Source organism: Muscardinus avellanarius, assembly GCF_963383645.1.
Source record: "Muscardinus avellanarius genome assembly, chromosome: 14".
NCBI classification, from domain to species: Eukaryota; Metazoa; Chordata; class Mammalia; order Rodentia; family Gliridae; genus Muscardinus; species Muscardinus avellanarius.
In genome coordinates, this window is record NC_137800.1 from 36,187,469 (window position 1) to 36,215,437 (window position 27,969).

The 27,969-nt window shown below is 38.5% G+C and overlaps 1 protein-coding gene across 4 annotated transcripts in view; it reads left to right on the plus strand.

Moving 5' to 3' along the window:
• Window positions 1–27,969, plus strand: part of SNX25 (sorting nexin 25) — a gene marked incomplete at its 3' end in the record, with an annotated part of 120,461 nt that overhangs the window by 7,122 nt on the left and 85,370 nt on the right. For all 4 annotated transcript variants that reach the window (XM_080710058.1, XM_080710059.1, XM_080710060.1 and 1 more), the window contains exon 2: window positions 23,082–23,166. In XM_080710058.1, the coding sequence (XP_080566184.1) occupies window positions 23,145–23,166 (22 nt within the window). In that variant the 5' untranslated portion in view covers window positions 23,082–23,144. The remainder of the gene's footprint in view (window positions 1–23,081; window positions 23,167–27,969) is intronic.

Below are 27,969 nucleotides of genomic sequence, written 5' to 3' on the forward strand. Positions count from 1 at the left end.
TGTTAGATACCTTTGTTTACCATTATAGAGAGGTTCCAGAATATTCTCAAGAGTGTCCTAACATGTGTTTTTCGCATAACAGTCATTCCCAAACCAAAGGCTCTCTGTCTAAACATAAATGTGAAGACTGAGGTCTTGAAGTTTGAATGTTCTACTTTGAGCCATCTTTAATTCTCAACATTTCTGGGGGTTTATTTCTAACTCCCTTGAGTCTTAACTGCTTTTGTTTTAGGAGCATACTATGATGTCACCTTGGTAATTGTTGGTGCCTGCTCAGAAATATCTTAGGATTCATTTCCCATTGGGGGGGGGTAGGAAGTGCCCTAGATTTCATATAATGTACTCTTCCTTAAAATTAGAATGATGCACCCAGTTGTATTAAAAAGGTGACTCATCACATTTTCTGCTGAGGATTTAGGCTGCAGTAGATGAACTGTCTATGGAAGGCTGTTAGTAGTTAGTATTCAGATGATTTTACACAGACTTGACTTTTTTTTTTGAAAGAAAAAAATGCAAATTTAGAACTTGGATTTTTCACCTTTCACTATTGGTCACCTTCCAAACTAGGATTGACTGGTTGAAAAGACGGGTAACTTTTCAGCTGTTCTTGGAATTCTCCTGGATAACCCTGAGGGCAAGGATTTAGAATCAAGCCACACCCATTTTTAGTCCTGGGTGTGATTTTCTGTAGAAACTCTTTGGTGCTTTCCAGAAAACCTAAAGGATTTGTTTATATTTAGAGTGGCTTCTCTAGTGCAGGCTCAGCTTTGTGAGAAGGTAGCTAGGAGTTTAAGGTGTGCCTGCTCTGACCCAAGGGCTAGCCAGCACTGGCCAGTCCTGGTAATGTTTGTCAGCCTGGGTTTTCATATATGAATAGCCACAAGCTAGATGTTAAAAAAAAAAAAAAATATATATATATATATATATATATATATCTCAAAGTAAAATGCCTCTGAGGCCAAGGAGGAAAGAAGGAATGAATTATATATTTTGGGGAATAAGAAACACTAATTTGTTTAGGCTACTAAGATCTATTTAATATGCTTTCTATTTTATTGTCAAATGTATTGTTTGGAAAATTAATTTACAAATACTCACTTTTAACGTAACCTGAATGTCTGTAGTTTTCATCCATCTGTATGTCTGATTTTATATAAGTCGTAGTAACTAACATTGGCCCACTCTGCAGTACCCTTACTTCCTCTTCATACCACCCCCTTCAACATTTCTATGAATAAGCTCACTTATGTTCTTCCGTTCTTGGTGCCTGCAAAGCACTTGAGGAAGGCTTCTGTGCCAAGCCACCACTCCTAGTCTGTGAAGGAAGACATTTCCTGCTAGGGCTTTTTGTTTTTAATTAAAAAATTTAAAAATACACATTCTGGGGCTCAGTCCCCCAGAACTGTATATCCCAAGTCAAAGCCACTTTACACACTTTATGGATTATTGTCCTATTTCTATTGATCAGACTTTTTTTTTTTTTTTTGTACTGAGGATGGAACCCAGGGCTTTCTACCTCCAGGCTATACTCCCATACCTATTTTATATTTTATTTGGAAACAGGGTCTCATTAAGTAGCTGACACTGGCTTCGAACCTGCACAATCTTCCTGTCTCAGCCTCTCTAGTACTGGGATTACAAGCATGTACCACCGTGCCCAGCTTAATCAGGCATGATTTTTTGTGTGTGTGTGGAACTGGGGTTCCTGGAAGCCCTTCTACCTCCGGGCTACACTCCCAGACCTATTTTTACATTTTTTATTTGGAAACAGGGTCTCCTAAGCCAGCGCGTGCGGCTGGCTTTGAACCTGAGCTATCCTCCTGTCTCTGCCTCCCAAGCGCGGGGATTACAAGTGTGCGCCACCACGCCCGGCTCAGGCATGGTTTTTAAATATCTTTTTTCAGCTGGTGGAGGTTGAGGGAGCTTACTGCCCTGTTTGCACCTCCTATAATGACAACCTTTTCTTTTTTTTGCCTTGGCTCTTCTATCTACCCTAGACCAGCCCCTGGGATCAAGCTAGAGCCCTTTCTAGTCCTCAACCTTAAGTCTGTGCATAGAAGCTACCTCCCAGAAGGCCTCTTTCTCCTATGCAAATCAATTCCTATAACAACATACCTGAGACTACCAGTCCTACAAGTAGGCTTTGCCAACTCATAGACATGAAATTAACCTCTTCAACATTCCAGAAATTTCCATGTGTTTTCCCTGAAGCTTGCCTCCCTTTTGCAAAACATTTCTCTTTCTGGGATTTTTTACCTGTTCATAGCTCAGGAAGTTGGTTTGATTACCAGATTTGAATTTTGGTCTTTCTTGAGGCCTCATTCTTAATTTTCTCACTCTCTATGTGGTCTCACCTTGAAACCCCCCCTAGAGTAAGCATCTCTGCATTGAAGACTTTGAGGGTTGTTCCTCAGATTTATTTATGCAGCTGACTTAGCATTTCCATGTGGCAGTCCTAGTGGTACCTGAAACATAACATAAACATAAGGCATCCTGTGGTCAATGTCTCCATTCCTTTTGTCTTTGGCAATGACTAGCACCTCCAAAAGTCACTTCCACAGCCAGAAGCCTAAGAGCCCTTTCTGACATCTCCCCACACTCACATGCACTCCAGCATCACATCCTGTCTTGCTTATTTCTTCTGTGCCTTGCATCCTTCTGCTTCCCCCCTCCAATTTTCCAGTCTTGTCCCAGCTAGCATTATGTCCCATCTAGAAGACGGCAACAACTTTCAGTTGGTTTCTCTCCCTCCTTGTGGCTGCTCTTTATTATTTTAGAAATGCAAGCCTAATTATATCCTCTTCAACAGCATGTTTTTTGTTTGTTTTTTTGGTGGTACTGGGGTTCCTGGAAGTCATTCTACCTCCTGGCTACACTCCCAGACCTATTTTATATTTTTATTTAGAAACAGGGTCTCCTAAGCCAGCTTCGAACCTGCGCGATCCTTCTGTCTCCGCCTCCCAAGCGCGGGGATTACAAGCGTGCGCCACCACGCCTGGCTCAACAGCATGTTTAATTAAAACCCTCAGTAGCTCCCTATTGTTCTTAGCGCTGTAGCTGAATCTCCTGTCATAATTACCTTCACTCTTCGCTCCATCCTCAGTCCTCATAGTACTCCACTCTGTGTCTTTAACTCTTGTTAACTTCTCTTCCTTCAGACCTCAGTCATCTTGTTGGCAGAGATCTCCCTCTTGTCCATCTTTCTATATTCTGTGGCACCAAATACCTCACCTTCATTGTTCTCAGCTGTAACATACATATTTGGGTTCTTTGTCCTTTTTCCTTAACCTTTGAACTCCATGTAGGCAGCAACTCTTTTCTATATTTTTACTTCCTAGATTTACTAAATAAGCAATAAATATTTCTTGCCTGTGAACCTGTGATCCTCTTGTCTCAGCCTCCTAAGTACTGGGATCACAGCAGTGCACCACCATACCCAGCTACCTTCAAGGGTTTATAAAGTATAACATTTATAAAGTATAACATTTATAAAGTATAAATTTATAAAGTATAGAATGCATTTATAACATTTATAAAGTATAGAATGCAATGTTTTGGATATGAAAAGTGTCAAACAGTGGTAGCTTTTATATTTTATTTTTTAAAACGTTTCATTATAAACTTTAAAAATGCAGGTGCAGAAAAATATCACACAATGCCAGGCATGGTGGCGCACGCTTGTAATCCCTGCTCTTGGGAGGCAGAGACAGGAGGGTTGTGCAGGTTTGAAGCCAGTCTCGCTGGCTTAAGAGACCCTGTTTCCAAATAAAAATATAAAAATAGGTCTGGGAGTATAGCCCAGAGGTAGAAGGGTTTCCAGGAACCCCAGTACTGCCAAAGAAGAAAGAAAGAAAGAAAGAAAGAAAGAAAGAAAGAAAGAAAGAAAGAAAGAAAGGAAAAATATCACACAAAATGTATACTTGGGTGAATAATTTTAAAAATAGCCTTGTAATTTCCAGAAACTCTAGAAGCCCCTTTCTTCCCACTTATGTAACTTTATCTGGACCTTCCAATAATGTCTTCCTTGTATGTCATTATAGTTTTATCATCCAAATGTGCAGCCACGGACAGTATAATTTAGTCTTGCCCAGTTGATAAAAGGTTTCCCTCTGGCCTTTCCTTATGTTTTTTTTTTTTTTTTTTTTTTTTTGCGGTACCGGGGATGGAACCCAGGGGCATTCTACCCCTGAGCTACACCCCCAGCTCCAGTCTTTTTATTTTCGAAACAGGGTCTCACTGAGTTGCGAAGGGCCTCACTAAGTAGCTGAGGCTGTCCGAGAACTGTGATCCTCTGTCTTTGCCTCCCAAATGCTGGGATTACAAGGATGCACCACCACACCCGGCACTATGGATTTTTATTTAAAAAAATTGGAACATTTGTGATGCAAAATGTCCTATTTAGTATGGATTTTGCCAGTTCCCTATAAATTATACAGTTCAGCATGTTCTTCTATTCACGGTATGTATTTCACAGTGACAGCTGGGTCTAGAGGCTTGGTCAAATGCAGGTTTGATAACCTTTGGCAGGGCAATGGTTGGTGGTGTGCTCTTTCTTCAGGAGGCACATAACCCAGTATTTTTGTGTTTTTTTTTTTTTTTTTTTTTTTTTTTTGCGGGTTTGGGGATGGAACCCAGGGGCATTTGACCTCCGAGTTACACCCTCTGCCCTATTTTTTATTCTTTATTTTGAAACAGGGTCTCACTAAGTTGCAGAGGGCCTCACTAAGTAGCTTGAGGCTGTCTGCGAACTGCGATCCTCTGGCCTCAGCCTCCCAAATGCTGGGATTGTTACAAGTGTGTGTCACCACGCCCAATTTTTTGTGATATTAATAGCTGTTGATGCTCAGTACCCAGATTTATTAAATTGTAAAGGGTGACAAAATGTTACCATTTTAATTCTGATGTCAATTTTTAAAAAGAAATTCTTAGTTTGGTACTGGAGATTGAACCCAGGGGCATTCTATCTCTCATTGATACTCCTAGCCCTATTTTATTTGATTTTTCATTTAGAAATAAGGTCTAAGTTGTGGAGGACCTCACCAAGTCTTAGACTGGCTGCAAACCTGCGATCCTTCTGTCTCAGCCTCCCAAATACTGGGATTATAGATGTGTGCCATCATGCCTGGCTAGTATGAAGTTATTTATTTATTTATTTTTATTGGCACACTATAGTCTCACATCATAATGTGGATCATGTTGACAGTGGCATATATTCACACAGTGCTTGGTGCCCTCCCACCCCGCTTCCCCTTTTCCCTCTCTCCCAATACTGAGTGTCCATGTTAACTATGTTGTACTCACATGTATACACATATTTGAATGTAGCTTTTTCATTAATTAACATCAGCCTTCTTCCTCCTCTACCCCTCCTTTCTGGCTTTGCTAAGGTTTCCCCTCTATTATCTGGAGTCCCTCTGGTATCCCTAATATTTGTTTTGGGCATATTAGAGAAAACATATGTCCCTTCTCTTTCTTTGCTTGGCTAATCTCACTTAACATAATGTTTTCCAGGTCTTTCCATCTTCTTGGGAATGACATGATTTTGTTCTTTATTATTGAGTAGAATTTCATTGTGTGCATTTTCCATAATTTTGCAATCCATTCATCTATTGATGGAAACCTAGGTTGGTTCCATATTTTGGCTATTGTGAATTGTGCTGTAATGTGATTTTTTTTTTTTTTTTTTTTTTTTTGGTGGTACTGGGGGTGGAACCCAGAGGCTTTCTAACTCTGGGCTATACTCCCAGGCCTATTTTATATTTTATTTGGAAACGGTTTGACTAAGTTGCTGAGAGCCTCACTAAGTAGCTGAGGCTGGCTTCGAACCTGTGTGGTCCTCCTGTCTCAGCCTCCCAAGTGCGGGGATTACAAGCGTGCGCCAACACACCCGGCTTGTGTGAATTCTTTTAAAAGAGACAATTTCTGCATCTTTCCTATCATTTGAAATTTGGTCACATAGTTCAGCTAGAAAAATGGGATACTCACTTTGCAAATTTCCAAGGTAGCTCCCAGTCATCTACTGAAGATTACCAATTAGTATTTGGTAAAAAAAAAATACTATTATGAACCCATGGATATGAACATACTGGATGAATTTCAATATATTGTAGGAATTATATTTTTTTAAGCTCATGATAGCTCATCTTTGGCCAGTAGACACCTTTTATGTTGGCTTGTGAGTTTGACATGACCTTAGTGGTTTTTGAGAGTTTTCTTTCTATGTGGCATAAGATGTTGTGAATTATATGTGCTCATATCTAGACTTAATTATTTCCTCAGCAACAACCCTGATTTCTTTAAGTGGGAAATGGTGTTTCAAGAATTCATTTTGGGAATCAGGGAGGTTAGTTGCTGTGGCCTTGGTCATTGTTTCTTCTCTTTGGATATATTTGGGAAAAATAGATCTAGATACTTGTTTTGCAGAGCATAATAACCAAGTAGTTAAATTTACATATTCTATATGTTTCTTAAAGGCAAGCAACATTTACTTCGAGCAATGCTTTGTAATGATCTTTGCCATTTGCTTATAGTGTATATAGGAATTGTTGATGGGTTTAGGTGAGTCCTTTCAGTGGCCTCAGTTTATTTCATTCTAATCTTTAGTTGTGAATGTAATGGACAAATATGTGTACTACAGGAATCACATGTGAGTGTTGTGAAGTGAATGCTATAGTAATTAGTACCTAAACTTAATATTTTTTTGCACTTGTAGGTTGTGTGTACAATTAATTTAATTTTTTGCCTCTATTATGTGAGATAGGGAATGTTATTTCCATTTTACAGGTTGAAAAACCAAGCTTAAATGGGTTAATTAATGTGCCCAGGCTACTTAGAAATGGAAGTACTAAGAATTGAATGCAGATCTCTTAGTCTTGAGCCTATACACTTAACATCTTTATTTCCTTTTTAGTTATTAAAAGTTAGTCTGGTCTAATTCTAGTTTAAAAATAACTTGACAATCTTTTGGATGGTTATAGAGTCAACTTAGGAATAAGTATCACTTTGGCAGTCCCAGAATGAACTTGAATGATGTCACAGCTGCTGCTTCTGTACTCAACAGTCACTACTAATCTAATAACACTATCTTGTTTTCCCTCCACCCCTGATTCATCTGGATAAGAGAGAAGAATCCCTCTTAATATAGTGTTCACTAAAATTAGCTTATAATGTGAAACATAACTGCCATTCTCAAGTGAGAACCTTAGAACAGCACTGATTCCTTTGGATTTCCAAATATCACTTTTTCTTTGCCTTTATTACTTGGTCATCACTATATATCATAATAATCAGTCATATACTGTGTGTGTGTTGAACCCAAGGGTATACCCCTAGCTCTATTTTATTTTTTAGTTTATTTATTTATTTGTTTGTGGTACTGGGGATGGAACCTAGGGGCATTCTATCTCCGAGCTACACCTCCAGCTTTATTTTTTATTCTTTATTTTGAAACAGGGTTTTACTGAGTTGCAAAGTAGTAGCTGAGATTGTCCACCACCCAAGATCCTCCTGTCAGAACCTCTCAAATGGTGGAATTACAAGCGTACGCCACCATGCCCAGCTTTTTTTTTTTTTTTTTTAGTTTAAAATAGGGTCTCCCTGAGGTGGTGAGGCTGGCTTTGAACCTGCAATCTTCTTATTTCAGCCTCCCAAGTAGTGTGTCACCACACCTGGCTATCTGGCAACAATCAGATTTTCCCATACTATGGGAAAATTCCCATTAATGCTGAATTCTGGGAGATGCTTTTAGGTATACCACAGAAACAGAAGAGGAAGGACCAGAGGCAGGTTTGGTGATCTCATAAGTTTGAAAAAACTAAATTATTGAAGCTCTACAACCTGGAGTATTAATATTCTGAGAGATCCTAGGTAAAGACACTGTTTTTAAAGTGTTCTTAATCTAGTGTTTCCTAAACATGGCTGATCTCTGTGTCCCTTTCCATATTATTTTATTTTATTTCATTTTATTTTATTTTTTGTGGTACTGAGGGTGAAACCCAGGGGCTTTTCTAACTCTGGGATATACTCCCAGACCTATTTTATACTTTATTTGGAAATAGGGTCTCACTAAGTTGCTGAGAGTCTCACTAAGTAGCTGAGGCTGGCTTTGAACCTGTGTGCTCTCCTGTCTCAGCCTCCCAAGCACTGGGATTACAAGCGTGCGCCACCATGCCAGGCTCCTCTTTTCTTTCTTTCTTTTTTTTTTTTTTAACAATAAGAAGATGTATTAAGAAATAACAGGCACTCAAAAGGCAGATCCTGCCTAGGGTGGGCTCCATGTGGGAAACATACAGCTTCCAGCACCATTTCACCATGGGTTTCTTGGCTTGTGGTTGACATAACTCTCAAGCTATTGGTTAGATAACTTGCATCCGTTTCAGACATCATACCACTCAGGTCAATAGCCATTGGAAGAATAAGGAAACCGTTAGGAACAAAAACATTCTTAGAAATGTCCCTGGTGAGGCGGGCGTGGTGGCAAACGCTTGTAATTCCAGCATTTGGGAGGCTGAGACAGGAGGATCATGGTTTGCAGACAGCTGTAGCTACTTACTGAGGCCCTTTGCAATTCAGTGAGACCCTGTTTCAAAATAAAGAATAAAAAATAGGGCTGAGGGTGTAGCTCAGAGGTTGAATGCCTCTGGGTTTCACTCCCAGTACCACAAAAAAAAAAAAAAAAGAAAGAAAAAAATGTCCCTGGCAATGTTTGTTTCCTTCATATCTTATTGCCCAGATTTGAACAAGTGCCCATTCCTAATGAATTGGCAAGGGGGACAGGATTTCTGACTGCCCTAGGCCATTTAGAAAGGAAGGAGACCTTAGATTCAAAACAGTGAACACTTGACCTCACATGAGAGTCATTTGTGACCAGGAATAGCCTCCTGGTTAGCCTTTCACACCTCTCCACACTCACTCTCTGCACACTGCTCCTGTATTCACCATTGTGTGATATGTGCGGGCATGCACATGGCCCTGTGAAGGCCTTTGCCCCTCTTTTCATGCATTCAGTTCTCTTTGTTAGAGGTTTACAGCACAATTGCCCTTTCATCCAGTCAGCTTTATCATGTTCTTCATTTCTGCCTGATGAACATTTACTATGGGGAGGAAAGGGAAAATTCTAGGTTAATTGTAGGTTTAGGCTTGGGCAATTTACTATAGACAGCTGCCCTTTGTATAGATTTGGTGTGGTAAAAGATAAGGGTACATAATTTTTTTTTTAAGATACCAGTGATTCATTCAGCTTGCAGTTAGGTCTGCAGGTCTGCAATTTGAGGGAGACATCAGGGTTAAGTTGGTAGTCATTTTACCATGGTAGTTAGAATTATAGGATCCTTGAGCATGTAGTAGTTGAAAAGTAGTGATCCAAAGGGCAGGCAAAGGAGGAACAACCCACCAACGGGTGACAGAATGAACGTTCCAGGACTTGACTAAGGGAGAAAACCTCAGACTAGCCGTAGAGAAGCAGGGAGTAAATGGCCCACAGTGTCAAATGGAGCATAGAGGTCCAGAGGGGGATCAAGCAGTGTCTCCTGGATTTGGCAACTTGACCCTGCCAATATTGCTTGGGGTTTAGGGCAGAAAGGTGAGTGTGGACTTGGGGCAGAAATGATAGTCTCTTAAGTTGAGAAGTAAATAGGAGTTGAGGAAGTAGATAAGGCAGTAGAGGATAGGGGTGGTGTATGTGTTATGGGCTATATTCTATTATTCCTTATGGGGAGAGATTGAAGTACATTTCTAGGTTAAGAGAAAGTAGAGAGGAGGGGCTTGTCAACCTCAGAGATCAGGGCTGATTGACAGTAGTGTCTGGCAGACAGGATCAGAGCACCAGGAGGAGGGGAATTTAGTTTTGAAACTAGTGGGACAGGTAAAAATGGGAGCACTTATAGAGAATTTTGTAGGAGGTTGGCAGGGAACTAAAATATTTCAAGCTGAATAGCCTCAAATATCTTGGTAAGTGGGAGGCAAAATTAATTACTGATGGTGAGGAAGAGATATTCTATAGAAGCAGATTGTAGAAAAAGTGGCCAAAGGTTTATGAGGAAAAATTGGGTGAAATAACAGCAGAAACCTTTATTGAGCCCTTCCTTATACCAGGCACTATACTAAATAGATTCTTATTTAATTCTCACTTATCTCCTGAGATATTATTACTCCCATCTTATGGATTGGGAAGCAGGTTTAACAGGTTAAGTGACTTGCCACAGGTGACAGAGCTAGTGAATGGTAAGTGATTCTAGGCTTTTCATGGTATGACAAGTCAGTGTGCAAGAGTGATGAAAACTGCTTAGGTATCATCTAAGCCAAGGGAGGAACTGAAGCCAGGGCCAAGGGATTGGGCTTCTCTGTGGTGCCAAAGCCTTCTGTGTGGCTCTGAGGATGGGTAACTGAAGTGTGAGGATGGTGAGCTGAGGGTTGCTGGAGTAGAAGAGGTCAGGACAAGGTGGCTGGGACCTATGTTAGTGCTCCATGTTACCTACCTTATTTCTCATTTGACTGAAGAAACTGCCTCCAGAAGTTCTCTGGTAAATGTAGCCCTGAAGGGAAGATTGCACTGTGCATTGGGAGATCAGAGGGAATGAAAGAGGATAAGGGTGAGTAGAGTGGAGGCTGCTGTCTCTTGACTATTTTTTCCAAGGCCACTTCCTGTTACATCACTGCCATTAGACCATTTGCTTGTACCCATACTCAGGAACACTTTCACTGATTAAATGCAGGGGAGTTAGATATTGGGGGAAAAGAGCTGTTGTTTTTCTGCTTTAAAAGGAATATATTTCAGCCATGTTACACTTCCAAGAATGGTTTATTCGGTGCCTACAAATAGTGTAAACCATTTCAGGAATATAAATAATTTTTTATTCAAGTACTGTCTTTGAAGCTATCTTTCATGAATTTAATGGATTTCCTTGCCTTCTAAAGTAATCATTAGTATCATTGTGGAGTAGAAATTCTGTAGAGAAAGAGTTCGTAATACTTCTTTTCTTTATGCAGATATAAGTGAAGCATTTATAATATCACCTCCCACTTATTATTCAGCTTAAGAAAATTATTAACTAAGCAAAGTTTTAAGTTATGAATCTTTTTTGACCCTCCCAATTTACATAGAATGATCGCTATGTTCTTACGTTAAAATAAATCATTTATTTATTTACTTTAGGTACTGGGGATTGAACCCAGGCTCTTTCTTACTCTAAGATATACCTCCAGCCCTATTATTTTTTAAAACGAGGTTTCACTAAGTTCTGGAGGGCCTCACTAAGTTGCTGAAATTGACCATGAACCTGCTATCCTCCTATTTCAGCCTCTCAGTACTGAGAATACAAGTGTATGCCGTCAAACCTGGCATAAAATAAATCTTTCTGAGACAGATGTGGTGGCGCAACCTTATAATCCCAGTACTTGGGAGGCTGAGACAGGAGGATCACAGGTTCACAGCCAGCCTCAACAATTTAAAAAAGCCCTCCAGACAGGTGTGGTGGCTCACACTTGTAATCCCAGCATTTGGGAGGCTGAGACCAGAGGATTAAGGTTTGCAGATAGCCTTAGCTACTTAGTGAGGTCCTCTGCAACTTAGTGAGACCCTATTTCAAATTAAATAATAAAAAATAGGGCAGGGGGTGTAGCTTGGAGGTAGAATGCCCCTGGGTTTCATTCTCAGAACCGCATAAATAAATAAATAATAAAAAGGCCCTCCCCAACTTAGTGAGACTCTGTTTCAAAAGAAAAAAAAAAAAAAAAAACAGGACTGAGGGTGTAGCTCAGGGGTAAAATGCCTCTGGGTTTAATGTTCCCCCAGTACCACAAAATAAAATAATAATTTTTGTCATCAGGATCACTTAGCAGTGTCTGAAAGTATGATCTAAGGATTTCAGAAATGCTATGTGGATCCAATGATTGCATCTTTTATTTCTTTGAGACTCCTTCTAAATTATTTCTATAGTTACATTCCTGATTTGACCTTCTGGAGATCTCTGCAATTCTGTGTTGTCAAGGTTCTGCTATTGTGGCTATGTAGGAGCTCATTGCTTCCTTGTTATTCATTTTTCTCATGATTTTAGAAGTTTGTATCTGTTGCTTTTGGTAGATTTCTCTCAGTTTCTAGGTGTCAGCTGGTTATATCGAAGGGCAGGTTGTGTTGTATTCAACAGTGAAGGTTGAGTGGGGAGGGAAGTGAAGTCATAAATGCAGGAATAGGGTAAAGCCACAGATAGGACCAAATAGAATGAGAGTTTGGTAAGGTAGTATATAGTAGAGATTAGAGATAGTGAATATTTAATAGTATTCTAGTAACCAATGTAGAGTTTTTAGTATAGTGGTATGAAGTGGATTTAATACAAGATAAAGAAGAGAAAAGAAGAGATAAAAAAGCAAAAAAGAAAAGGAAGGGCTGGAGAGAAGAGAGTAAGTATGTACTAGGGAAGAAGCTTTGGAGAGGGGTTTGGTGGGAACAGAGCAATCAAACAAGCATATATACACACATGCACAAAAAATAAAACAAAAACAAAATAATGCAACCCTACAAATATATGAATATTCAACAGACTGGGCCTCTGTAGTCTCTCTCTGTGCAGACACTATTACCAGTACCTTTCCTGCTGCAAGCCTGGTTCTCTGAGTCTTTTTCAGTCTGTACAGATGACCGGTATCAGTGGGGCTGGATCTAATGTTAAGCATAGACCACCCTCCACGCTTTTCACAGTCTCTTCATGCCTCCTTAGGTGGCAGATGTCTCTGAGACCAAAGTCAATGTAAGAGTCTCTTTCCTGCACAGCTAGGGCTGGTCTGGTCTGACCTCTTCCTGTTCACCCTGATTGGGTGGTCTGTGGTGATCCCAGAGATCCTACTAGTTGGATCTAGTGTTAAGCATAGGTCTCCCCGCCACACTCTCTACTGATGCAGAGCCTGTGTCTGAGCCTCTGCTATGTCCAACAGGAAACTCCATCCCCACCTTTGCCAGGTTCAACAGCAAAGTCTCAGACCCAGGGAGTTTATCATGGTTGTGCTATTCCCTGGGGGTGCTGCGCTAGGCATTCTCCTGTGGGGATAGTGGCTTTACCTCTGGTGTTGCTGAGTTCCGATCTGTATCTCTGGAAGGCGTGGTGAGCTCAGCCTCTACTGCCAGAAGTTGTAGCAGGTGTTTGCACAAGAGGAACTGATGGCCTACAATTTCAATGATTTTCAGCTGCTTGCTACAAGTCCTTGGTTGTTTTCTTCATCTCTGGAGTCAGGTAGAGGGAGGCAAGATGGTGCTGTTGTGGTGCCACAGCCGTGAGGCAGGCAAGATTTTTTTATGGTATTGTTGAGCACTGTTCTGGATCTTTGGAGGGCCTTGTGAGCTTGGCTGCCACTGTTGGAAGTTGTAGCTGGTGTTTGCACAGGAGGAACTGATGGCTTACAATTTTAATGAGCTGTAGCTGCTTACTTCAAGTCCTTGGTTGTTTTCCTGTTAGTCTCTGGAGTTGGGTGCAGTAAGGCAAGATGGTGCTGCAAGATGGGCGGTTTTCTTTTCTGCTCTTTCGGTCATTAGCCTTTTTTCCCTGCTGCCTTTGTTATTTTTAAAGTTGTGGTGTTTTCTGGATTTTGTAAGAATGCTGTTTTTAAGGCAATGGAGATAGGTGTCAGCAGGACAAATATGTGCTGCTTCCCTCAGTTGCTATCATCCCGGAAGTCTCTCTTATTTTATTTTTATTTTGAAATAGGGTCTTGCCAGTTTGCTAAGGCTGGCCTCGAACCTGTGACTCTCCTGTCTCAGCCTTCCAGCTACTGGGATTACAGGTGTGTACCACCAGGCCCAGATTGCTTTTTATCATTCTTTTACTCTAGTCCCAATATCTATTTTATACTTGACAATTTGTGTCAGTTTTATATTTTCTCTACCTATGTTTTTTCAAGTGATGTTATGATTTTAGTTTTTTTTTTTTTTTTGTGGTACTGGGGTTCCTGGAAACCCTTCTCCGGGCTACACTCCCAGACCTATTTTATATTTTTATTTGGAAACAGGGTATCTTAAGCCAGCGAGGCTGGCTTCGAACCCGCGTGATCCTCCTGTCTCTGCCTCCCAAGCGTGGGGATTAGAAGCGTGCGCCACCACGCCTGGCTATGATTTTAGTTTTTAAATCTGTGTCTTTATTTGAAATTTATAATTTCTCTTAATCAAGTTGAGTGTTTATTAAGTATCTTCAGATTTGTATCTTATAAAACATATTTTACCCCATGAGTATTATTAACTTATCTTAAAATCTATCTCTAGTGATCAGTTAATATACATTTTTTGCCTGTGTTAATATTAATTTCTTTGTCAGAAAGCAGACTAATTACCAGGAAACATGACTAAAGGAATATACTTGTGACAATAAATTCTGCAAACATGAAAGGTCATAATACCAATTCCATGTAAAAAAACTAAAATGATTCTTTGGGAAGGAAATTAATGTAAAAAATTTAGACTAAGACTTTGTAGCCATAATATCAACCTACACCTGTATATATATGCCATGTGTGTATGGGGGGTGTACTGGGGATTGAACTTGGAGGCATTCTCTGTGCTACACCCCTAGCACTCTTTCCTCCTGTTTGAGACAGAGTCTCATTAGTTTGCTAAGGACCTCACTAAGTGGCTGAGGCTGGCCAAAAACCTGTGATCCTCCTGTCTCAGCCTTCCAAGTACTGGGATTACTGGAATTAAATGCATGTGCCACCACCCCCGGCTTGATTTTTAAAGTGCTTTTTATATGCAGTATCCTTCTTGGATGTATAATAATCCTTTAACTGAAAGCAGATGTTATTATTTCAAATTGAAGCTAATCAAGTAGATACGTTCGTTATAATTCTGCAAGTTAATGACAAAGAGCAACCGTAGTCTACATTTTTCTAGGTGGTAGGTAAATACCCCTGTCACTATAATATGATATATGCTTTTGCCATAGTAATAATAAGGGGACTGTGTCCCAGCATGAACCACATTTGACTTTAATATCTTTTCGGAGAAAATATATAACTGATTTAATATCTTCACAGGATCTAGTCTCATGATTTATCTTAATAGATGACTAATTTTTATTATGGAAATATAAACAGAACCTTGATTGTTACATTTGATTCATGCAGAAGGTTGATCTTTAGCCAACATGTACTTTGATAAATGGTGTAATAAGCTACTGCACCTACTGATGATCCAATTCACCATTCATTCCTTGCCAAGTAATTTAAGTAGAATCATGGTAGGGATTTATACTTCAGGAGGCTAGTTCACTTTGCTTTACTGACTTAAGTATCTCTCAAGGTAGAGAAAGCACTGACCTGTCTCTTGACTGCTCCTTTGTGTATATCCTTCATTTCTCTAAAAGTTCACTGCCCAGAGTACCTGGGGCTTTCAAGGAAAATGGTTTAGGGTAGGATGAAGAGGCTGAAAAATAATTCTTTTATAAGTGTACTTGTGTATAATTTGTACTTCAAAGCTAGAAAAGCTCAGTCATCCTCTCTCACCCCTGGTCGTATTTATTTCTTTTCAGCTGATAGAATACTTTCCTTGAAGCATAAGAAAATTCTTGAGGTATTAAATCATTTGAATGAAGTTAGAATCCAAATCCAGTGATATATTTCATAGATACTTTTAGTTGAGAGCATTTTTGATGTTGTTATACTTAGACCAGTAGCATAGAAAATAAAATATTTTCCATTTAAAATAGAATGATGGAGACAAACTCGATGTAGAATAAGAGAATAGTTAAATTATGATAAAGTGTTGCCGGGCTTGGTGGCACATGCTTGAAATCCTTGCACTTGGGAGGCAGAGACAGGAGGATCATGCAGGTTCGAGGCCAGCCGTGCTGGCTTAAGAGACCCTGTTTCCAAATAAAAAAATATAAAATGGGTCTGGGAGTGTAGCCCGTGTAGAAGGGTTTCCAAGAACCCCAGTAACACACACACACACAAAAAAATATGATAATGCTATTTAAAGCATTATATTCCAAGTCTTTTTTCCCTTTGTTGTTTCTGTTATTTATTAGCTGCATCCTAACTCTACTTACTTTTTTTATTGGTGCATATTAATTATACTGGTTTTAGCCAGGCGTGGTGGCACACACTTGTAATCTCAGCACTTGGGAGGCTGAGACAGGAGGATCACAGTTTGTGGACAGCCTGAGATACTACTTGGTGAGGCCCTTTGCAACTCAGTGAGACCCTGTTTCAAAATAAATAATAAAAAATAGGGCTGAGGGTGTAGCTTGGAGGTAGAATGCCCCTGGGCTCCATTGCCAGTACTACAAAAAAGAAAAGAAAAGAAAAAAAAAGAGTAGCGAGTTTTTGTTGTGGCATATTCATACATCCATAATAACAGAATTTGATGTTTTACTCCACAGTACCTCTCCTTGTTCTCCCTCCCCCTGACCCCCCACCTCTTCTCTCACTGTTTGCCTTCTTTTTCATGAAAATCCTTTTTCCTCCCCCGCCCCATCCTACACATAAGAGAGAAAATATAGCCGGGCGTGGTGGCACACGCTTGTAATCCCAGCATTTGGGAGGCTAAGACTGGAGGATCTCGGTTCGTGGACAGCCTCAGCTACTTAGTGAGGCCCTCTGCAACTTGGTGAGACCATGTTTCAAATTAAAGAATAAAAAATAGGGCAGGGGGTGTAGCTCAGAGATTGAATGCCCCTAGGTTCCATCCTTAGACCTGAAAAGAGAGAGAGAGAGAGAGAGAGAGAGAGAGAGAGAGAGAGAGAGAGAGAATGAGAGAGAATATATGACACTTGTCTTTCAGTGTCTGGCTTATTTTGCTTAACATGATGTTCTTCAATTCCATCCATTTTCCGGCAAATGGCAGTTTCATTCTTCTTTTGACTAAATAAAACTCCATTGTATGTATACATCACATTTTCTTTATCCATTTATCTGTTAACAGAAACCTAGGCTGGTTCAGCCACGCATGTTGGCACATGCTTGTAATCCCAGCATTTGGGAGGCTGAGACTGGAGGATTGCAGTTCAAGAACAGACTCAGCTACTTAGTGAGGTCCTTTGTAAGCTAGTGAGACTTGATTTCAAAATAAAGAATAAAAAATAGGGTTGAAGGTATAGCTCGGTAGTATCCAATGGTGATAGCACGAGGATATTGATTGACCTGTAACTGTATAAATACCTCTAGAGAAATGAACCCATTGTCGGCCCAGTAGAGAATATTGACCCAGGGGCAGTCGTCAGCCAGTAGGAAATATTGACCCAGAAGCAGGGGCCAGCCAGTAGAGATAGTAGGCTGGTGGTCCCCCCATATTAGAATTAAAAAATTCTTGGAATCAAATTCTTAAGAGTTGAATTCTTCATCTTCACGCCTCTCTTTGGAACCTGTACTTTTGCTGGCTGGCTCCAGCAGTAGCTGTACTAATTTACATTCCCTATTAACAGTGTGTAAGGGTTCCAGGTATTGTATTACAGTTAAAGATGTTCATACTAGGCTGGGTGTAGTGGCGCACACTTGTAATCCCAGCACTTGGAAGGCTGAGACAGGAGGGTCACACAGGTTCAAAGCCAGCCTCAGCTACTGAGTGAGGCTCTCAGCAACTTAGTGAGACCCTTTTCCAAATAAAGTATAAAATAGGTCTGGGAGTATAGCCCGGAGGTAAATAAGCCCCTGGGTTCCACCCCCAGTACCACTAAAAAAAAAAAAAAATGTTCATACTATAATAAAAAAAAGCTAGATATACAATTATGTTGCGCACAATGATTTTAATTTCTTTTAAAAAGCATGCTGGTGAACTAAATATCAGTAACAACTTATAAATCCTAATGTGTTATCAGACTGTGTTATACTTAATAAATATTAGCTCAGTTAATGTGACCATTTATCCTAAATGGTAAATTTTGGGGTGGGGGAGTGTGGTGATGGAACTCAGAAGCATTCGACCTCTGAGCTATACCCCCTACCCTATTTTTTTATTCTTTATTTTGAAACAGGGTCTCAAGCCAGGCGTGGTGGCACATGTTTGTAATCTCATCATTTGGGAGGCTGAGACAGGAGGATCACAATTCGAGGACCACCTCAGCTACTTAGGTCTTTTGCCACTCAGCGAGACCCTGTTTCAAAATAAAGAATAAAAAATAGGGCTGTGTAGCTCAGAAGTAGAATGTCCCTGGGTTCCATCCCCAGTATTGCAAAAAAAAAAAAAAAAAAAGTGAAACAGAGTCTCTAAGTTGTGGAGGGCCTCACTGAGTAGTTGAGGCTGTCCACAAACTGCGGTTCTCCGATCTCAGCGATCCTCCAGTCTCAGCCTCCCGAATGTTGGGATTACAGGCATATACCACCATACCCAGAGATATTTCTGTTTCAAGATGAGGAAATTGATGTGCAGAAAATTAACTTGATCAAGGGTATATAGTGTTCAGAACACTAATTAGAAGGAAATACATCAAAATATCAATAGTTATTAATCTCTGGATGATAGTATTATGGGTCAGTTTAGTTCTTTAAATCTATAATATAGAGCATATATCTGCTGTTATTATCGCTGGGAAAAACTTTTTGAGAAGAAATTAGCATATAATATAGAAGCAGGAATACAAGAAAGTTTATAGGTTTGACTTTTTAAAAAATAGCTTCTCATTCTTACAGAAATTTTGGTTGGTTAAAATTATTGATTGCCAGCCGGGCGTGGTGGCTTGTAATCCTCATGCTTGGGAAGCTGAGACAGGAGGATCTCACAGGTTCAAAGCCAGCCTTAGCTACTGACTGAGGCTCTCAGCAACTTTAGTGAGACCCTGTTTGCAAATGAAATATTAAATAGGCCTGAGAGTATAGCCCGAAGGTAGAAAGCCTCTGGGTTCCACCCCCAGTACCACAAAAAAAAAAAAAAAAATATATATATATATATATATATATATATATATATATATATATATATATATTGCATAGTAAGATGACTATAGATAACAATAACATGACTATGGGGGGAAAATGAACATTTCAAAAAGTTAGAAGAAAAGGGTTTTTTTTTTTTTTGAGTCTCTATTTACTATGTTGCTTGGGTTGTCCTTAAATTCCTGGCCTAAAAAATATTCCTGCTTCAGTCTCCTGAGTAGCTGGGGTAGCTGGGACCACAGTCATATGCCACTGTGCCTGATTTGAACTAATTTTGGAAGTTTTCACCATAAAACTGATGTTGTGGTGCATGCTTTAATCCTAGTACTTGAAAGGCTGAGACAGGAGGATCAGAGGTTCAAGGGCAGCCTCAGCAAGTAGCCAGACTCTCATCGGTCTAGTGAGACCTTGCTTCAAAATAAAAATAATAAAACAGGTCTGGGAATGCAGCTGAGAGGTTGAAAGCCCCTGGATTTAGTCCCTAGTGCCACCCCCCAAAAAAAATTTCACCATAAAGATATGTTTTGGAAGATATGTTTAACCTGATTTAAACATTGTGTGTATACAAGTATTGAAACATGACATGGTACTCCACTAAAATGAATACTCTTTTATATTTTTATAAGTAAAAAATAAATTTGAATAAAAATAATAAAAATGTAAAAACACCATTTACATAAACAAAATAAAAAGGAGGGAAGATAACAAGAGATATGCTCTATTTTCTATCAGTGTACAACTTTAACTCACAACCTCTCAATGTATGTGATTGACAATTTTATTGACAAGGAAAACAAAATATTCTTTAGTTCATTATTAAGCTTAATAAAGCACCTTCCAGGAAACTGGCTTTTGTCAAATCAGGCTCTGTTTGAAGATCTGAGTTCTTGACCCAGTAATAGAAATTATAAAGGCACATATGCAACAGGACATTTCTAGTAAACATGTACTTTCCTCTTTGTAATGCATATCCTTGAAAACCAAAATTTTTTTTGTGTGTGTATCTGGTGCTGGTGATGGAACACAGAGGCTTTCTACCTTCGGACTATACTCCTAGACCTATTTTCTATTTTATTTCCACCATTCCTGTCCCATTAGAATCAACCAGGTGGCAGTCCAACCAGTTAACCCAACTCTGATTTTGAGTTCAGTGATAATAGGTCTGCTTTGCTGTTGTATGCCAAGCATCTGCCAAGTGCTTTATGTGAGTGAGCAGTTACAGACTAGATGCCCATTGCCTGTGGGCTAAACAAGGTTCACCGTGGGATACAGTGTCAGCCCAGTGTTTGGAATAGTGAGTTGGTAGGAGATATCATCAAGAATTCTTGATTTCCAATTTTTTGTGTGTATGTGGAAACAAAAAATGAGAACAACTGACACTATAACACTCATAGCCTCCACTTTTTATAATCCTTGCCACATGCCTGTTGTCTGTTTTCTTTTTTTGGATCCCAAATAACTAATTTTATTTAAATTTCTAAGAATACAGTGAGCCCACTTAGAAACTAGACAGGGAAGTGTCTGAATTAAGATTACCTTTCAGCTTCTTAGTCTCTTCTTATCCTTCTGAAGAGAAACACACGTGCTTTCTTTATTTATTTGGTCTTGAATAAATTATGTTTTGAGGTTACAGCAGAATATGATTGTTTTTAAGAATGACATAATTTAAGAATTGAGAATGTTAGTCATAGGATCCCAGCAGATTGTCACATGCTGAGAATACTTGGAAAGACCCAGCCATGTAACAGTTTCATTTGGTTAATGATGGTTATTAGGTTTATGTTTGTTTTTGTAAGCAAAATCACCATTCCAATACTTTTACAGGAAATTACACTCATCACCCACTGAACTCTGTACAACTGTTTTTCTTTTAAAAATAATCTGAAATGAATTGAAATTTTTTTCAAATAAATGTATACAATGAAGGAGAGAGACAAATACTTATTTATTTGAATAGTGCAGATAATATACATGCAAAGAATTATAAGTCATAGATTGGCTGGGAACCAACCCAGAGAACAGTATCAGTTTAGGAACAGTGAACAATGAAATACATGTATTGGTTGCATTCCAGATAGTTCACAGTTGATAATAGTGTCAGATTACCAGGTTTTCTCTGCATGGTTTTTCTCTGGGTGTTGTTTCCTCAGGAGAGAAAGTATTTAGCCTTGATACAGAGAATATGAGTGTATTGTGGCCGTGGACTGAAAGGCTAATATTTATATTCAGGAATGGGCTTATTGATATAATATCTGTTCTTGATGCTTTCAAAACAAAGAAAGCTTTGGTTTTATCCTGTCTTTAGAAAATGTTTTAAAAATTAGCAATTATATCCAGGCATAGTAACACACATCTGTAATCCTAGTACTTGGGAAGCTGAGACAGGAGGATTGCAGATTAAAGGCGAGGTCCTCATCAGTTTAGCCAGATCCTGTTTCCACGTAAAAAATAAAATAAGGCTGGGGGTAGGTATAGCTCAGAGATAAAATGTCTCTGGGTTCAATCCCCAGTACTCCCCCCAAAAAGAAAAGAAAATATTAATTATATGTTGAGAACACTTAATTTTCTCCTTCTGGAGAATTTAGTGATTAAAAATGATCTTGGCCAGGCGTGTGGCGCACGCTTGTTAATCCCTGTGCTTGAGAGGCAGAGACTGGAGGACTGTGCAGGTTTGAAGCCAGCCGCGCTGGCTTAAGAGACCCTGTTTGCAAATAAAAATATCAAATAGGTCTGGGAGTGTAGCCTGGAGGTAGAAGGGTTTCCAGGATCCCCAGTACCACCAAAAAAAAAAAAAAAAAAAACTTGATAAATTATTTTAAGCCAAGTTTACATCTTAAAATGAAGATAGATTTTATTAATTACATAATATTGGACTGGTTTACCAAAAGCCTTTATGAGTTATTATTTTGATATCCATACTAAAATCTTAAAGCAAAAGCAAGGTGCCAAACTATATCAGAAGTTTTAAGTTTTGGACTAGCATATTAAAGATTTCTATCACTTGTCCTTTGTGACAGCAGGAAAAATACATATGTTTTCTCAAATTTTGTCTTTCTCAAACCCAGTGTTTTAGAAAAATGATCATCAGAAAGAGGCATGCTTTCCCTGGGGATGAAGACCTGTGCCAGCACAGATAGAAGACATTAAGATTCACTTTAGTGAGCCTCCTGCCTCAGCCTTTCAAGCAGCTGGCACTACAGATGTGCACTGCCAAACCTGGCTGGCCTGTGATATTTTATTCTTTCATCTACACCTCCATCAGGCTCTGGGGAATGGGATAGAGATTAGAACTTACTTCTTTCTAATAATTAGGGTGCCAGTGACTCCTAGAAGTATGGTGTGAAAATTCAGAAAGAAGTTGGAAAATAAGATTGTCAAATATGTTGTAGATATTATTTCCTAGCCTGTCATTTATATATTGTCTATAGCATCCTTTGACAAAGAAGTATTTTCTATTTAATAGTCATATTTACCTTTTTGTTTTTCTTTATAACTTTTGTATTTTGTGCCTTTCTATTATGGTACTGGGGTGTTCTACCTCTGAGCTACACCTCCAGTCCTATTTTATTATTTATTTGGAAACAGGGTCTCACTGAGTTGCAGAGGGCCTTGGGTAAGTTGCTAAGGCTGGCCACGAACTTGTGATCCTCCTTTCTCAGCTTTCACAAGTACTGGGATTGCAGGTGTGTGCCACTACACCCTACTTTTGCCTTAGAGAGGCCTTCTCTATCACACAATTATTAGCAGCTTCTTCCATGCTTTGTTTTAATTCTTTTTTTAGCTTAAGAAAATATTTAGCTCTTTGCTCCACTTAGAGTTATTTATATATAAAGTTTAACACTATAGTGTAAGACTGTAACCTTTCTTTCCCACATGAATATAAAATTATCCCAACATCATTTATTGAATAGTGAGTCTTTTCCTGCATTGATTTCAAAATTTTCTTTATGTTTTTAATTTCTATATATAGATGCATCTATTTTTGTACCTTCCCAACATTCTTTTTTTTAATTTATGCGTACACTATCATCATACTGTTATATCTTTTGGGGAAAAGCCTTTGTTAATATTTCTAAAAATTTCTTAACTAACCTCAGTTTTTTTTACTTTTATAGAACATTATAATTTATATAGCTTTATCTAAATATTAGTTATATTTCATACTTTTGATTTTATTTTTATTTGTAATTTATTCATTTAGTAATCTTTATCCTTTTTCCCTCATATTTCAGAGTCCTGTGTGTGGAAACTCACATGAGACAGTTCAGTCTAGAAGGATAGTAATTTCACATAATATGGATAAAGCTTTGAAAGAAGGTAAGGTTTGAATGAGTGTGTATAATTACTATGTAAAACAATTCAGTATGTTCTAACAAGAAAATAATATCAGTCACATTTATTTATTATTTTTCCTATAGCACTAGAAAATTTTTCTTCATGAGTTTTTATTTAATGATTAAGTAAATATAGCCATGTTTTGGTTGAATGGAAGGAATTTAAACATTTATGGAATAGGAATTTCCAGATAAATGAAGCTAGCCAGCCAAGTGGGGCTTTTTCCACCAGATGGAGCACAGATCTGCTCTCTCTTCCCTACAATAGGGATCAGGGATTCTTTTTTCTTCTAGACATAACCTACAGAAAGTGTGTTAGGGGTAAATGGACTCAAGCTCACTCCTGGACAAGACTTTTAATCATATTAAGTGGTAGCAGTTGGTCTCACAGAAGAAGGAAGAATGTACAAGTGAAGCTTGTATTGAGAAGGCTGAAAGGAGGATTGTGGAAGGTGCTCTGTGGTGTGTGTCTCAAAGTAAGTGTAGTTAAAAATATAAGGTTTAAAAGGTAGTATATTGTGAAGATCAAATTAAGGTTTAAAAAAATTTTAAAGCAGATTTCTAAAACCTAGAAATTTCAGTTATTGAGAAGGAAAAATCAGTTTTTCAGATGAATGCATGGTGATACAGATGAAGTTAGAGGGAACTGAGTAAGCAATACAGACATAAGCATGTTTTACTTGTAATTCACAGAAGTCACCATATTAAAATTTGAAGATAAATACTGTGAAAGTACAGAAACAGTTTCATATTGGACAGTCATAGGATTTTAGAACATTGTGGACTATAACTAGACTTTAAAAAAGAATACACACACACACACAAACACACTATAAATCTGAGCATGCTGACACATGCCTGTAATCCCAGTATTTGGGAGGCTGAGACAGGAAGATCTGAGGTTTGAGAACAACCTACAGAGACCCTGTTTCAAAAAAATAAAAAAAGGGCTGGAGGTATAGCTCAGAGATAGAATTCTTCTGGGTCCAATCTCTAGTACCACCATCACACACACACTATATATATATACACACACACACACATATACATACATACATATATACATATACATATATACATATTCATTCCAATAATTCTACTCTTAGTTATTTATCGAAGAGAAATGAAAACATATCCACAGAAATACTTATTTATAGCAACTTTATTCACTAGGTTCCCCCAAATTAGAAACAACCCAAGTAAATGTCCAGTAGGAGAGAAGATAAATGTATACATACACACACATGTATGTATGTATATGTGTACATATATGTATGCATAAAGGATAATAAAATTATATATATATATATTTATATTTGGTGGTACTGGGGTTCCTGGAAACCCTTCTACCTCCAGGCTACCCTCCCAGACCTATTTTTATACTTTTTTTAAATTTAGAAACAGGGTCTCTTAAGCCAGCGCGGCTGGCTTCCAACCTGCGTGATCCTCCTGTCTCTGCTTCCCAAGCGCAGGGATTACAAGCATGTGCCACCATGCCTGGCAGAAAAATATATTTTTGCTTGTGATGTCTCTGTAAATTTTTCTTTTAATACTTACAATTTATCTATAGTTAAAATATATATTCTGAATTAATGTCCTTTGTTACATATAAGTATAATGAATATTTTTCTTCTGGTATGTAACTGATTTGCTTTTTATTTTGTTAATAGTGTCTTCTTTTTCTTTTTTCTTTTTGTGGTATTAGGGATTAAACCGAGGGGCATTCTATCTCTGAGCTATACACCCAGCTCTTTTTATTTTCTTTGTTTTGAAACAGGGTCTCACTAGGTTGCTGAGAATCTCACTAAGTTGCTGAGGCTGGTTTCCCTCCTGTCTCAGCCTCCCAAGTGCTGGGATTATAGGCATATAACACCATATCTATATGTTAATAAAGCTGTGATACAAGTTTTTAATGTTGATAAAGTCCAGTTTATCAGCCCTTTTCTGTTTCTTAGATGGAATAATTTTTATTCATATGTCTTCAGGTTCATTGATAATAATTTTTCCTGTCATCTCTCATTTCTAGAATTTTTATTTGATTATTTCTTCTTCCCTCACAATTCTCACCATGAAAATCAAAAGCAAGATCAAAAAAATGGAGCCGGGCATGGTGGTGCCCGCTTGTAATCCCAGCATTTGGGAGGCTGAGACAGGAAGGAATGCGGTTCGTGGACAGCCTCAGCTACTTAGTGAGGCCCTTTGTAACTCAGTGAGACCCTGTTTCAAAGTAAAAAAAATAAAAATTAGGCTTGGGGGTGTAGCTTGGAAGTAGAATGCCCCTGGGTTCCATCCCTAGTACTGCAAAAAATAATAAGTAAATATAAAGATTAAAAAACATTGTGCAAACTAAACCATAAAGGACCATCTAAATAAAATTGAGTTACTGTTGTTCCATATTGTTATAATTAGGCCATTTTCTGATTGGAGGAGGACTATTTCTCTATCCCAGAAGACCCAGGCCATGGACTTCTATGATCTGTGGGGTAGAAACCTCATGGGTAAACAGTATCTAGGAAAAGGCAAGAAGAAAAAGAAAATTGGGTGGGGAGATGATTGAAGCTTTCTTCTTTAGACTACTTACTTCACTTGAGTCATTCCTTGTTCTAAAACTTAAAGGTAGAAATCACCTAACATCAGATTGTCTATCAGACAGCCTGTTAACTTTGTTTCCTCATATCACCAGTTTTCTCTACCTCGTTACATTAAAACTTTTTAGACTAATCTAAAGTTTTTTGCTTTTTTTTGTCTTTTTTTTTTTTTTTTTGCGGTAATGAGGATGGAACCCAGGGGCATCCTACCTCTGAGCTATACCACCAGACCTATTTTTTATTCTTTAGTTTGAAGCAGGATTTCACGGAGTTGCAAAGGGCCCCACTAAATAGCTAAGGCTAGCCGCAAACCATGACCCTCCTGTCTCAGCCTCCCAAATGCTGGGATTATAACTGTGTGCCACCATGCCTGGCTGTTGATGTTTTTTTAAGAAACTTGATTCATGACTCTCCTCACTTTGTCCCCGCCCCCAAAGCTATACCTAAATTTTATTATTTTTAAGTCTTCTAATTGGTGTGTAGTGGCAAAGAAGAATTGAATAAACATCAAATCCTAGGCTGAAAAAAATACTTGAGTGTTACAGATTAACCCTTTGTATGCCAGCTAACACAAGTTATATTGTATTTTTTAGGATTTCTAGTTATGAATTAGCATACAGACAAGCCAAGAAAAACAGGAGGATACATTAGATATCTGAAATGATATAGAGTTACATATGAAATTAAGCCAAATAAAGTATTGATTGAAAAATGAAAGAAGCTGGGCGTGGTGGCACATGCTTGTAACCCTAGCATGGGGAGGCATTTGGGAAGATTGCTGTTCGCTGACAGCCCCACTGACTTAGTAAGTCCCTCTGTAAATTAGCAAGACCCTGTTTCAAAATAAAGAATAAAAAATAGGGCAGGGAATATAGAGGTTGAATGCCCCTGGGTTCCATCCCCAGGCATGCGAAAGAAAGAGAGAAAGAGAGAAAGAAGGAAAGAAAGAAAGAAAAGGAAGAAAACTTTGAGAAATAAGTGATTTTTAAAATTAACCCTGCTATCCTTGATTTGGAACAGGACTATATGACTAAATGTTTTTCTTTCTTGGAGCACCTGAAGGTATCATCACTTATAAACCTAGTAGCATTTTATTTTTCAAAAGACCTAGTTTCAGCCAGGCGCGGTGGTGCAAGCTTGTAATCCCAGCATTTAGGAGGCTGAAACAGCAGGATCATGGTTTGCAGACAGCCTCAGCTATTTAGTGAGGTCCTTTGGAACTCAGTGAGACCCTGTTTCAAAGTACAGAATAAAAATAGGGCTGAGGGTGTAGCTTGGAGGGAGAATGCCCCTGCGTTCCATCCCCGGTACTGTTAAAAAAAAAAAAAAGATTTAGTTTCTTGCAAAGATCACATTGATGTTATATTTTCTCTGTGTGGGCTGAAGGTGTGCTGTTCAACATGGTAACCACTAGAGCTACATACATGTGGCTATCAAACATCAAAAATGTGGCTGATCCACTATGAGATTGCGGAAAGTATAAACTAAGCACCAGACTTGCAAAGCTTAATATGAAAAAATGCAAAATATTCATTTTAAAATACTGATTATTGGCTGGATGTGGTAGTGCGCACTTGGAATCCCAGTGCTTGGAAGGCTGAAACAGGAGGATTGCAGGTTTGCAGCCAGCCTCAGCTACTTAGTGAGACCCTCCACAACTTAGTGAGATCTTGGTTCAAAATAAAGGATAAAAAATAGGGCTGAGGGTGCAGCTCGGAGGTAAAATGCTCCTGGGTTCAATCCCCAATGCCATAAATAAATAAGTAAATAAATAAATACTGGTTATTAAATATTGATTATATATTAAAGTAACTTAATATATTTTATAAAATTAAATGTATTATTAAAGTTAATACTGTTTATTTTTACTTTTAAAATGTGTACTAGGAAACCTAAAATTACATGTGGTTATTATATTTTTATTAGATTACACTGGTCTGGAGCTAGGGTTTTCTAATTTCAGTGGCATAGAATTGATGTAGAATTAAGAAAAAGAGCTAGAAATTTGGCAGTGAAAGTGACAGGCCACAGATGCTGAGCCGTGTGTGATATCCGGGACTGGTATGTGGTATCTTTCCTATCTTAGTTGAGGCTTCACTAGAAGATAGGAACCACACAGAAATTGAAGAGTGAATGTAAGCTATAAAGAATCATTGCCTTGTAATATGGGATTAAGATTAAGGGGTAAAGCAAACTCT